Genomic DNA, 13,332 nt, shown 5'->3' with positions numbered 1-13,332 from the left:
TCACAGCGTTGTGATGCACAGGAAAACAGAATAAATACAAAAGTAAACAAATTTGTTTTTTAGAAAATGCTGGTAGCCTCCTTCCCCTTCCTAAGATGCTGTTAAATTAAAAATAAAAAAATAAAAGAGAATTATCTCGATGGGACTACAGTGGCCTCTTTTTCCTGGCAGAGCTACCTGCTCTTTCAAGCTATGTGAGGGAGAAATTCAACAAATGAATCTTTCCCCAGGAGCAACAAAGGTGGGCAAAACTTCACACTGTAGGGCTGCAATCCTATATTCGTTGATCTGGAGCAAAGAAGCCATTTTCAACCACTGTGCCATAGTACACTAGTGTGCCGTGAGTGGTTCATAGGTGTGCCACAGGAATTTGGGAGGTTTTTTATTAGTAGGGCAGTTGCGGGGTGTGAGCTTCCCACCAGCAGCATGGTGTGTCTTATCAATTGTCAAAAAGCAGATGGTGTGCCCTGATAGTTTTAGTATCTTGTCAATGTGCCATGAGATGAAAAAGATTAAAATCGTGGATCTGGAGTAAGTTCTGTTGAACTCAGCGAGCTTCCTTCTGAGTAAACATGCATAGAATTTCACTGTAAGATTCCTGCACATTGATAGCCCCTTGCTTGGCTGTGTTCGGGTTAATCTATTCCTCGTGCCACTTTGGAAGATGTACAAAATGATGCAGGGGATGGATAGAGTGAACAGAGAGATGCTCTTTTCCCTTTCACATAACACCAGAAATCAGGGGACATCCACTCAAATTGCATGTTGGAAGAGTTAGGACGGGCAAAGGAAAATATTTCTTTAACGAGTCTGTGGAACCCCTTGCCACATGAAGTGGTGATGGCATCTCACCAAGATGCCTTTAAGAAGGGATTGGACACACTTCTGGAGGAAAGGTCCATCACGGGTTACAAGCCATGATGGGTATGTGCAACCTGCTGATTTTAGAAGTGGGGTACCTCAGAATGCCAGCTGCAAGGGAGGGCACCAGGATGAGGCCTCTTGCTGCCTTGCGTGCTCCCTGGGGCACACAGGAAGCTGGTCCAGATGGGCCTTTGGCCTGATCCAGCGGGGCTGTTCTTCTGAAGAGAGCCAAGAGCCAGCGCTGGCGGGGTCGTGTCCTCTCAGGCGGGCGGGGCGGGGCAGGAACAGAGAGAGCAGCGCCTCCTGTGCGCGCCTCGAGTTCCCTTCTGGGGCTCACCTCAGGCTGCAGCGCGAGCCATCCTTTCCTGGGAGTAAGAGCCATTCACTGCAAGGGGACTTGCTTGAGAGTGGGCAGGCTGAGGAGCGGGCTGCCGCCTCTCGCGCCCCTTCCCCCAGCAAGACACCTGGGCAGACGGCGGGCCGTCCACAGTTCACCTGGCAGGACGCGGGGGGGGGGGAGGCGCGGCTCTGCCCGGCGGGCGTGGGAGTGACTCAGGCGGCGGCGCTGACTCAACCCCCGCCGTTCATTCCCTGTCTGCTGCGGGCTTTCCGGGGGCCGGCGCTATAAGAGAGCCGCATCCTGCCCACTGGCCAGTTTGCGCGCACTGCCGCTCTCGCCTCTGCGCTGCCTGAGCTTCCGCTGCCTGCCCCGGCCTCTCCAGGCGACATGGTGGCGACCCCGCGGCGCTGTCTGGCGGCTGCAACCGCCTGCGGGCGCGCGCTGCTCCTGTGTGCGCTGCTCGCCCTGGTGCGCCCCGGCTCAGGTAAGCCAACGGTGCGCCTGCACTGCGCGCGCGCTCCTCTGCGCTGCCCACAGAGGCTCACTCAGGGCCCGATCCCAGCCACACTTACCTGGGGCAGGGTGAGCAGGCGTCCTCTTTTTCCAGGACAGGTCCTCCTTTTCAACAAATGGATTATTACTGTGTTAAGATCATTGTGTCATGTCCTGTGTAGCGCATGAATTTTGATGTTTGACTTGCCTTAAAAGTGAGCGTCTTACCTGTTTTTGCATAAGCCATTTTTGTTCTCGGAATTAAAACTCAGATTTAGAGGACTTTGAACTCTGTGTCATTTGCATCTAGTGAGCCTGTGTGGAAAGAGCGTTATGTGTGAGCATTAATAATAGCATTATACTATTGATGTTGTTGGTACAACTTTTCTCTTCTAAAGTGGAGCATTTTTTCTTTGATTCCAAAGTGATTAAATAGATTGTATCAAAGCTGTGCACTTTTGAAACCAAATTCCAAACACTTAAGTGTTATTATCTCTAGTACATCTTCCTTGACCATCTTACCTTTATTTCTGTTTAACATCAACATCATCTGGACATTGACAGGACTATTTTAGGAAGAATTCTTAAGAGTGTGTGTGTAAAAGAAAATGCACACTATCAATGACTTGACAGAATATCGTATAAAGACAAGTTTGTAAACATTTCTTTAAAAATGGAGTTCAGAGTACTGAATCGATACTCCTCAGTGTAGAATTAGTAGTGGAATAAAGGTGTGTGTAACAGAACAAAGAACTTCCTTGTTAAATTGAGTCATGTGGGTTGGTAAATCATCTGCTAATATTAAGAAATGATAATAATAAATGATTGCTTCCCAAGTCTTGGGAAGCTCATTATAAAATACTTTGGTCAAGTGGGCTTGAGGCCTGAGGAAAGTTAGAAATTGTTCCCAGAATAACAAGACAATGGTGTTGTACGCTTGTGGTTGTGAGGAGCATACAAATGTGTTGAATAGAAAAGAAATTGAACTGGAAGTGGAGTACAAGTAAAGGAATCTTCTGTACTCATTCAGCATTGAAAGCGGATTTGTTGTGGCACAAATGAGAATGATTCTGTACATTGCCTCAGAATCTTGTAGAAACTTCATAGAAACTACAGTGGTGACTCAAAATGACTTAAGGCATTCCCTCTCTCCCAGAAAACCTGAGAACAGTTGTTCTGTAAGCAGGGTCAGTTGTCAGCACTCTGTAAAATCTGGGAGAAACCATAGAAACTGAACAAATGTAAAGCTGATATTTTATTAACCTAGATATATCCTAACTTGTTTGAAGTGTACTCAGAGTATCCTTGTACTTGAGACTAGCCACATATTACTTGACTAAACATATTCCTATCTCTTCCATATTTAAAGGCAATTCTGACATACAGACAGCTGTTAATATTACATGGTCGTCCACTAATTTTAAGACACTACTGCTATGGGAGCCAAAGCCTACCAATTATGTTTATACAGTTGAAATCGATGGGTAAGTTGCATTTGGTGGATATCTTCATTTCTTTTTTCTTTTTCTTATTTAATGTTCTTGGACAGGGATCTCCAAATTGTGGCCCAGAGACCATATCCGGCCCTTAGCAACTTTCTTTTCTGTCAGAGCATTTGCTAATGTTTGACATTTGTACTCATTATCTGTCATTTCTCAGTTTAAACATGGCATTATTTCTTTGTAATGGTCACATTTCTCTCTTGTTCTGAATTATATCATGCTGATTACAAAAAAAATCCAAGTAAAACTTATTGATTCCTTTCAATTTCATTAATTCATTCATAAAACTGATTTTTTTCACACGCACACACACCCTCCAAATATCATTGCCGTCATAGGCAATGATGTGACCCTAGTCTTGAAAAATTTGGAGATCCCTGTTCTTGGGGAAAAAACTGAGTAGCTATGTGAGAATGAACAATGCTGTTGCTGAACTAGACCAGTCTTAGCCATGTACTTGTAGCTATGTACTTGGAAGTAAGAATGTTTGTTTCTACTGAGATTAACTTCAAATAAGGCTGCAGTTTGATTCACACTTATTTGTGATGAGTCCCTTTGAAACAAGTGCGAGTTAAGTTCAAAACACGTACTACTTTTAATTTGTGTCTTGCCTCAGCAGTTTTCATTTTATTTTAGTAAATGGCATATGTGTTTGCACAAAAGGGATTGGATCAGTGGGAGTAGGGGGCTTTAACAAGTTGACCACATTGCAGTTCTGTCCAAATTGCATGCCCCTTGCATGCTAATTGCCTTAGAAAGAAAAAGTTTCATTGGTGCCAAATAGAGTGAATGGAAATGTGGAACTGGTGAGAAGTATTTCTTAGAGTTCACTCTTAGCAGGAGCAAGATGTACAATTTGACTTCATCAAAGTCCACTAAGTACTATCATGGTGCATTGTCCATCTACAATCAGTGGTCTCCAAACTGGAAACTGCTGTGTCCCAAAAAAGCCCTCCCTGTCCCAAGTGGCGCTTACATTCTGCTGTGGCACTGTGTTTCTTTCAAACTGATCTGGGCACAGGGATGCAGAACTGTAAGCACTGCTCATGTTGGGGAGGGCTTTTTCCAAACCCCAGATCAGGCCCGCGGGCCGGGGTTTGGAGAGCCCTGATTCTACATCAATGGAAAAATCCCCACTGAAATTAAGAGATGCAATCATCTCAGTGTTTGAATATTGCCTTATGTAAATGTATCAGTACACAGAAATAATAAGCAGTCGTCGGTAAGTTAGAAAAACCTCTAAGCCACATATAGTAATATCTTTATTAGAATCAAGCAAAATAGTACAGTCTTATTCCTGGGAACAGGCTCTCAATAGATGCAGTGGGATGTTCAAGTAAACATTTGCTGTTAAGCAAACTTTTGAGTTCTTCAGATAAAGAGTTCTAGAGAACTTTAAGAATAGCTTGTTTTCGACTGTGTCATTTTGATTGTTCCTAACAATTATATTACTAGGTTTAACTTTTGGTTATTATTGGCATGGTATTCCCAGGCTAAAATAACATACAGTACAACTATCTTGGTAAATACAATATGTACTGTGTTTATTTTGTAGTTTTGTAATTAAGTTGGGCTTTCCCCCTGCATTGGTTATGTGAATGGTTGACTACGTCATTTCAGCATTTCAGTTGCTCCTGGTGTTTAAATTAAACCCACTTTCCAAACCAGCTAATGTTACCTATATGAAATCATATAACTAGCCAAGTGTAATAGGTAGGAGTTAACAAATTCTGAAAACTAGAATAATGTAACAATTCACTGTCATATAGAATGTCAACATTCTATACCAGGGGTACCCAAACCCTGGCCCTGGGGCCACTTGCAGCCCTCGAGGCCTCTCAGTGTGGCCCTCAGGGAGCCCCCAGTCTCCAATGAGCCTCTGGCCCTCCAGAGATTTGTTGGAGCCCGCACTGGCCCAATGCAGCTGCTCTCAGCATGAGGGTGACTGTTTGACCTCTCGCATGAGCTGGGGGATGAGGGCTCCCTCCACTGCTTGCCTTTTCACGTCTGTGATGCAGTAGCGGCAGTAAAGGAAAGGCCAGCCTTACTTTGCGCAAGGCCTTTTATAGGCCTTGAGCTATTGCAACACCTTCAGTCATTCATATAAGTTCATATTTAACAAATTCATTTCTGTAAACTTACTCAAATTTTAAATGTAAATTAATTCTTTTTCCCCCGGCCCCTGAAACAGTGTCAGAGACATGATGTGACCCTCCTGCCAAAAACTTTGGACACCCCTGTTCTATACAATAAAGCTGTGTTTTTCCAGCTAGCTTTCTACAAGTATAGGGTGGCCACAAAATCCCTGTGCAGGAGATGGTATGAATTTGGGACTGAAGCTAATGAGAATAAGCTGCATAGGAATGTTGTGGTTACTCTTTGTATTTAAGAAGGGAATTGTAAGCCTACTGCTAAAGTTATTGAAAGTGGCTGTTTGCTGTTTAATTCACAGCATGAAATCTTAGAAGGCTTCATTACAAAACAGCAGCGTCTTTCCCCAAGTATACTTTTTATTGTCTATTGATAAGCATAGGCAGGATTATTGTTGGCTTTAATTTGATTGAAGCAGCTTGCTAAACACAACCAGTGTGCTTTATGACCAGTGTGCACACTAAACACAAGCAGTGTGCTATATGGAGCAAGATGAAAATCATGAGCCTAACTGATGTGAAAAAGTCAGCAGCAATTGCCATTTTCTTCTGCCAGGTTGAACCAGAGGCATCCTATATACATACACACTTTGGCAAAAGTTATAGCGTCTGTTTCATGTTTTTGCTGTTTACAGGGACCTCTCAGATGTAAAGAAAACATGCGTTCACACTACAAAAACAGAATGTGATGTCACTAAACTGCTTAAGAATGTCAGAGATACCTACGTTGCTCGCATATACTCTGAAGTACCGTATAGTGATCAATCTGGGACCCCTCCTTATGCAATCTCTTCACCATTCAGACCTTACAGTCAAAGTGAGTATGAGCAATTGCGGTTTCTTCACAGCATGCAGTTCTACATACAGATTCTAAGACTGACAAAGAGTGCCCTCTTGAGATACATGAGATGAGAACACATAGGGAGGCATTTTTCCTGATGACTGTGCAGTTTGGGATCTCATTCGTAAGTCCCAAAATACACACTATGCAGGGTATGTTTCTTTTTGAATTAAATACAGCTGTAGAGGTTGCCAGTTTGATTGGACCAGCTGTGTGTAGGGGTGTTTTGATTTGAAAAATGGCATGGAAGAAGAGTTGTACATATGGTATGCCCCTTGCCACTGTCTCAGTTGAATTGGCACCCTCCATTGCTGCATTTAATTGTTTTTTTAAAATTAGGATATTAAATGGGGGATCTACGGACCTTGTAATTTAATCCTAAACATGATAGCTTTTGACAGCCAGTATTAACATTTGTTTTTAGGTGTCATGTAGAACCTATTTCATAAAGGCAGTAAAAAGAGGTGATATGACTTTACACATGCACAGTCGTTCACAGAAAATGCATTCAGACATGTGTATGTGTACATGTTTTCATCATAGTGTATGACTAACCTATGTGCATTATGACATTGCGCTAGGCATTTCATTGGATTGTCTGTTTAAAGCATTTATATCCCCATCCTTCAGCAGACTTGGCTACCAGAGGAGATTACAAAAAATCAAAACAATGAGAAATTGTTAGAGCAGAAAAAGGTAGGCAGGAGACATGCCTGGCTTGACATGTCGCCCCTTCCTCCTCCTAGGGCAGTTAGGTTTTTTGTGGCCACTGTAGGGAAAGGGACACAGTTCAAGCTTAAAGAGGCACCAGCAGATAGAAGTGGCAATGGTGGTTCTTTGCCATGCTGGCTTTTGTTTTGTCCTCTTCCTCATCACAGCATAGTTGGTAGGCATTAATACAGTGAGCAATGGCCAAGTCCTATCTGCTGTTCATGACACTGGAACTTGCGTTCCACCATCATAAAGAAAGTGACATCACCATCAATGGTGCACCACTGCCAAGTGTAAAGGAGTTGCCAGCAGAAACCACCAGGGGCTCCTTGCACATGTCAATGGCTTGCCCAGGCTACACCGGAGCAGGTGAGGTGGTGGCTGTGAGTGGCTTGGGGTAGGGAGTGAACCAAGGACAGTGGCACGCACTGGATCCTAACTTCAATTTTTCAACCCGCCCACCCCCTTCCTTTCCTTGGACTTATACCAGCAAAATAGCTGGTGTGGATCCAAGGAGACTCATAGGTGATCAGGTGGCCTACCAAGAGGTAAGTAAAAACATCCTTTACTTACCTTTCACTGGTTGTCTCCTTGCCTTCCTGCCATAGCTTACAGCACATGCTCAGCTAGCATAGCTGCATGTTATGGAGTCGTGGGGGACAGGATTGGGCTGTTACTTTTATACATTGGTGGATCACATCTTAAATGGTGCCTAAATCTGTCTACATTGTACTTGAGAAGATAAGTTGTCCCTTCCAATGCAGTACTGAAAAATTTGCTTTGTGTTTTGGTAATAAAAACACATTAGGGCTGCAATCCTATACACACTTACCTGAGAATAAGCACCACTGGACATGGTGGAACTTATTTCTGAGTACATGTGTATAACTGTATTGAGGACTTGCAACTTTTTAAAATCATTCTGAGGTGAAACATAATAACGTTTGTCTTCCAGCTGAGATTGGAACTCTCAGAATTGACACTTTTGAACAAAATGGTACAACTTTGAAAGTGGTGGTGGAAGATCCACTGACACCTTACAGATTTGAAAACAGAAGCTTGAAAAGTATCAGGGATATATTCAAGAGTGATCTAGAATATACTCTACACTACTGGAAAGACCAAAGTACAGGAAAGGTGAGCATCTCCTGAGCCTTTAATGTTGCAAACTTTTCTAAGACCCAATCCTATCCTTGAGGTTATGCCAACGCATCACAGAGTCTGCCATAATGGCAGCCATTCTGCCAACCGGCAGGATACTGCCACTGGTGCAAAGGCCAGAGGCACTATACCACCAGTGGTGTAGCATAGACTGGCCACTGGCAGGATTCTGCCAGTGGAGGAGCTAATATGGGGGTGGATTGGGGTGGGACAGGACAGATCACAGTAGCACCAACATCCATTGTATCTGAAACCCCCAGTCCACAAGGCTCCTTAGAGATATGCCAGGAAAAGAGCTGGCGTAGCTTTGAGGAGTCCCATAGGGGACCAGGCAACAGCTGAGGATAGGATTGGGCCATTATGATTGGGCCATTACCTCTGCTAACTGAGTAAGAGGCACTTTTTCAAGTGGGTGCTCCTCTTTTTTTTAGCAGGGGGAGAGTAATTGGCCCTCCTCACCCCAGCAGTGTCTTTTCTAGTGGCTGCCTGCTGGTGTTCTTTTGCATCTTTTTAGATTGTGAGCCCTATTGGGACAGGGAGCCATTAATTATTTGATTTTTCTCTGTAAATCGCTTTGTGAACTTTTAGTTGAAAAGCGGTATATAAATACTGTTAATAATAATAATTGTAATACAAATTATGAGTTGACAATGTATCCTAATTGTCCTGTCTTAGCCTTGTGTATAAATTTCTAATGATATGAAACGCTTCTCAGGCCGTCATCCACACCAAAATAAAAGTAAACTGGAATGCATTCTCTTCAGAATATGAAGTCAGAAGTCCATTTTTTCCTTTGTGCATCTTTGTACTTTCCAAAATGTGTGTTCAATATTAAGACCTAAATTGTTTGCCAATACTGTGTATTTTCAACAAAACTTTTTTTCTGCTCACAGAAAATTGCAAAGACAAAAAGCTACCAGTTTGACATTGAAGTTGATAAAGACAACAACTACTGCTTCTACGTCCAGGCAACTATTCTGTCACGCTCACAGGACCGTACAAGTCAAAAAAGTGTGACGAAATGTACCAGTGTGGTGAATGATAACTCGGGTAAGACCACCAATTTTGTCATTGGTGCTCAAATCATTCCTATAAAATTATTTCAAATTTGTACTGAATGGAATTTTAATTTGGACTGCTATAGAAAATTGTTCTATAGTCACCTCTTCCTATAACTGTGTGTCCTGAGTGCGCTCCCTCTTAACCATTTATCTTTGCCATGAAATGTCATTTCCTCTGATTGCCTTCTTCCTTCCACAAGGATAATTCAACTTAAAAAGAAATTTTGTTTAGAACTCTAAAAATGTTTAAATTAGGCAGCATCCTGGGACCTCCTGGCACCTGAGGTCAAATGCTGTCCTCCCTTACCTGACAATATGCTAGCCTCTGCTTCTCACACTCTTTGGTACTCTAGCCTAGCACACTCCTCACCTCCATATTTCCTCTCCCTTTCTGCCCCCCCCTTTCAATCCAGGGTTAAGCAGGAGGAGCAGCAGTGGAGGCCAGTAGGATGACAGAGATGGGAGCCCCCCACTAATCCCCTACCTGGGGAGGGGGCCTCAAGGAATGGACTGGCCCTGGAATTAGACTAATTTCTAAGTACTAAAAGGGCTGTCCTATTTAGAAAGTCAGATCATTGCTTATTTGCTTAATCCTAACCACACTTTCCTGAGAGTAAGCCCCATTGAACAAAATAGGACTTACTTCTGAGTAGACCTGGTTAGGCTTGTGCCTTAAATGTTCCACAATGTAATAGTTCTCTTCAGCCTTCTCCTTGACAATTTAATTTTTTAACGAACTGAGTTGCCTTCTCCTTGATGTGCCAAATATAGCACAATCCTGTGCAAATTTACTAAGATGTAAATCTCACTGACTTCAATAGAACTTACTTCCATGCAAAGGATTGTAGTCTCCAACATGGATGTGAGGTTGTGCAGTTCCCCATCTGAAGAAGCACAGGCCAAAAGCCTTTGTAACTATGGGTGCAGTCCTAACCAACTTTCCAACACTGACATAGCTGTGCTAATTTGGTGTGCACTGCATCCTGCAGTGGGGAGGAAGTCAATGAGGCCTCCTCAAGGTAAGGGCATGTTTGTTACCTTACCTTGTGGCTGCATTGCGGCTAGGTCAGTGCTGGAAAGTTGGTTAGGATTGCACCCTATGATGGCTTGCATCATAGTTCTGAATGTGTAGTCTGGCTCTAACGAAGTTTTGAGTCCAGGTTCTGCTCCATTGGAAAATTTTTATGTTGCGTGTTAGAAAAACCTATGAAGTAGTTTCAGAAGATACGGCCTGCTTGACCACTAATGGCTAAGTTAGATACAATGGGCAGCTTCATTTGTTGCTTATATGTCTTCCTCATTCATGTACAAAGTGTGCATGGGTGTGTGTACCTAATTTTTACATCAAAAGGGGCACACAAGTGAAAAGAGATCAACTGCTTTACTTCCTCATGACTTCTCAGTTCAGGGCCTTTTCTCTCAGCTGTGCTCCAATGGCAGGCTGAGAAAAAGTGTCTGAAGCATCAAAATGTGGGGAACAAAAACAAGAAAAGGTTCCACTCTTCTTATCCATGTATCACTTTTCACACTAAAGTAAGACTCCTGACCCACTTCCTATGTGAAGTTCAGACACACAATTAAGTATAGAGACCTAATTCAACAAGTAAGGGTGCCCCATCATGTCTGGTTTGATCCCGAACTGTCAGTGCTTCAAGAAAAATGGTTCAGCGTATTTATGACTAGAACTCAGATGAATTTTATTCTGAAATCACAGCCAAGGTGTATTGTGGCAACTGTGTATCCTCTAACTGCATCTACATTTTTTTTGTCTTTCAGCCCTTGAATTCGACATGATCCTTATAATTGCAGGCACAGTGATTGGAATTGTCATTCTGATTGTTGTTTTATCTGTGGTAATCTGTAAATGTACCAAGTCAAAAGATCCAGTAAAGGAAAAAGAAAATGTGCCACTGAATGTTTAAGAAAAATAATACTCCAGAGAAGACTTCTTTGTAACTGCACTACGTTGTTGCATAACTTCATAAGGAAATGATCTTATACTGTGGATTTGCGCTGTAGGATTTAAGGATTCTTAACTGACCCTTAAATCAATGGACTTCAGCTGTTTCTGTGAAACACTTTCTTTACAGTATAGAACACTACTTTAAAAGCCTGCTGTAGTCTGACAGTAACAATGAGAATTGTTAAAATGTTAGCTGACATGACAAAAATACTACTGTTTCTTATGCACTTTTGGTACGTTTTTAGATCAGGTGTTCTGGGTACATCAGTTGGGATAGGTTTCAACATTTTTGAAGACAGGTTTTAGCAGGTACTTTTATACGTGTTAATATTAGAATATGCCAGATCCAGGTACTTACTATCAACTTTTAGACTGGAAATTCCATTTCTCTATTTTCAAATTGAGTCTGGAAAATTTTTAAAGTTGATAATTTGCATTATTGGCAGCTACCCTGAATTGACAGGTCATAACATCCTGTACATATTCATTATGTATCAGGATTTAGCACTTTGAATAATATATAGTTGATTAACTGCTGGACAGACAAACCTTATTTGTTCTAGATTACATAGGTGTTATCTTTGAGGTTCTTCATGCTGTTGTAATCAATGTTAATATATTTACAATTTTTGTAAAAGGGAGTTTGGATTTATATTTTATTTGTATATATTGTAACTTATTTTATATACTTTTTCCAGAAATAAAGGTGAATGGGAATAATAAGAAAAAGCATGTTTCTTGACTTAAGAAAAACTTTCATTACTTGAAGTAATCATTTAATATTTCTGTACATGCCTAAAATGTACTAGGCATTGTAGATTTAAAAAAACCCATAAGGGTCCTGTCTGCAGGTTTACCGTCTAAAAACATAATTTAATTGGACATTAGTCTAATCATTACCCTCTTCTTCCCCCTTCAAGAACCAGAGTAAAGTACTTGACTGTGACTTTGTCCATAAAAAATATTTGCCAAACATGAAAACTCTTGTAGCAATAACAGAATGTCATACTGATCTTAGAAGAAATGGTGTATCTAGAACACTGTTGACAAACTTTTTGCGGCTCATTACTTTTGATATAGACAGGGCCAGCTTTGCTGTGAAGCGATGTGAAATGGTTGGATACCCTTGGAAGGGATAGCAAACAGAGCGCCCAGCCCATTATCTGCTGCCCTGGCAGCAAGAAATAGGATTGCAGCAGTGGAAGCCCCCTGGAAGTAGAAAAGGGAAGGTTAAAAAGCTGCTCTAAGCACCAAGTAGGCAGAAAAAACTGATCTAGAGCTGTGGCAGAGTTTGTTTTCTTCTCTCTTCTCCCTTCTCCCTCCAGCACTACTAGAAGGGGGGGGGGAGTTGCTGCAGTTGCAGTTCTCCCTACCTACTTTGTGCTCATCAAGTAGGCAGGGAGAAGTGAATCGGAGCCCACTCCCTTCCCTTTAATTAGGAAGAGTGCAATGATCAGCCTCCCTGCTTTGCACTGTTTGTTTGCAACAAGCAGGAGCCATGTGCGCTTGTCCCCATTCACTTCAAATAGAAGTGGCATGGAGCAGGGTGTTATGTTATGCATTGCATGCATAACATGCAATGCTCTTCATGAGGAAAGGGGTGTACTCAGCCACCTCCCATACATACCACTTTATGAATCTGTCACAATATTCATAAGTTATTGTTTAGGAACCGTGGAGGTTCACTGGTGTGTTTCTAGCATACCATTAGCAAACTCAGCAGCCCCTGATTATAGGGAGGTTGTTGCCAAAAGGCATGTAATGCAAAGAATGTGATTAAGAGCTTAACTTGGAACACAGTAGAGCTTATGACATCGTAGACGTGACCAAAAAAAGCGTGAGATTACCAGGCTGCTGCGTTTGTTTCCCTGATCTCTCTCCTGCCTCACAGGGGAGTGAGTATAAAGCTGCCCGTTTAGACAAAAGGGTCTTGGAACAATGATTTATTCAGTTAAAATACTATGGGATTAATTACATTTTGTAGGAGGCTTGCAGCCCAATCCTGAGCTGCCCCTTGTGCAGGGCTGCAGCAGTGCTGAAAATGGATGCTGCTGCATCCAGTGCACTGCAGGCAGTCGCTGTCACCTCTTTGAGAGAAGGCAATTTTCATTCCCTTCCCCCAGATAAAGTGAGTAGCCCCACAATGGGGCTACTCAGTTCTACTACAACCTGAAGGTCGGTGTCGAATGAAGAGCCTCCATGTCGGGCAGCAAGCCCAACACAGAGGCTCCCCCCTCCCTCCCCCCC

General features: G+C 42.5%; 1 protein-coding gene across 1 annotated transcript; it reads left to right on the top strand.

The window, feature by feature from the left end:
- The first annotated feature begins 1,536 nt into the window (after positions 1–1,536).
- On the top strand, positions 1,537–11,785 carry F3 (coagulation factor III, tissue factor). The gene is made up of 6 exons (XM_066625845.1): positions 1,537–1,688; positions 3,066–3,180; positions 5,984–6,165; positions 7,856–8,037; positions 8,955–9,111; positions 10,899–11,785. Exons 1-6 carry the CDS (start codon positions 1,592–1,594, stop codon positions 11,042–11,044), a joined length of 879 nt encoding a protein of 292 aa, XP_066481942.1. The 5' UTR covers positions 1,537–1,591; the 3' UTR covers positions 11,045–11,785.
- Positions 11,786–13,332: the final 1,547 nt, after the last annotated feature.

The sequence above is a fragment of the Tiliqua scincoides genome, chromosome 4, assembly GCF_035046505.1.
Source record: "Tiliqua scincoides isolate rTilSci1 chromosome 4, rTilSci1.hap2, whole genome shotgun sequence".
Lineage (NCBI taxonomy): Eukaryota > Metazoa > Chordata > Lepidosauria > Squamata > Scincidae > Tiliqua > Tiliqua scincoides.
Note: the sequence above shows the minus strand (reverse complement) of the source record. Positions and strands in the feature narration are given on the sequence as shown.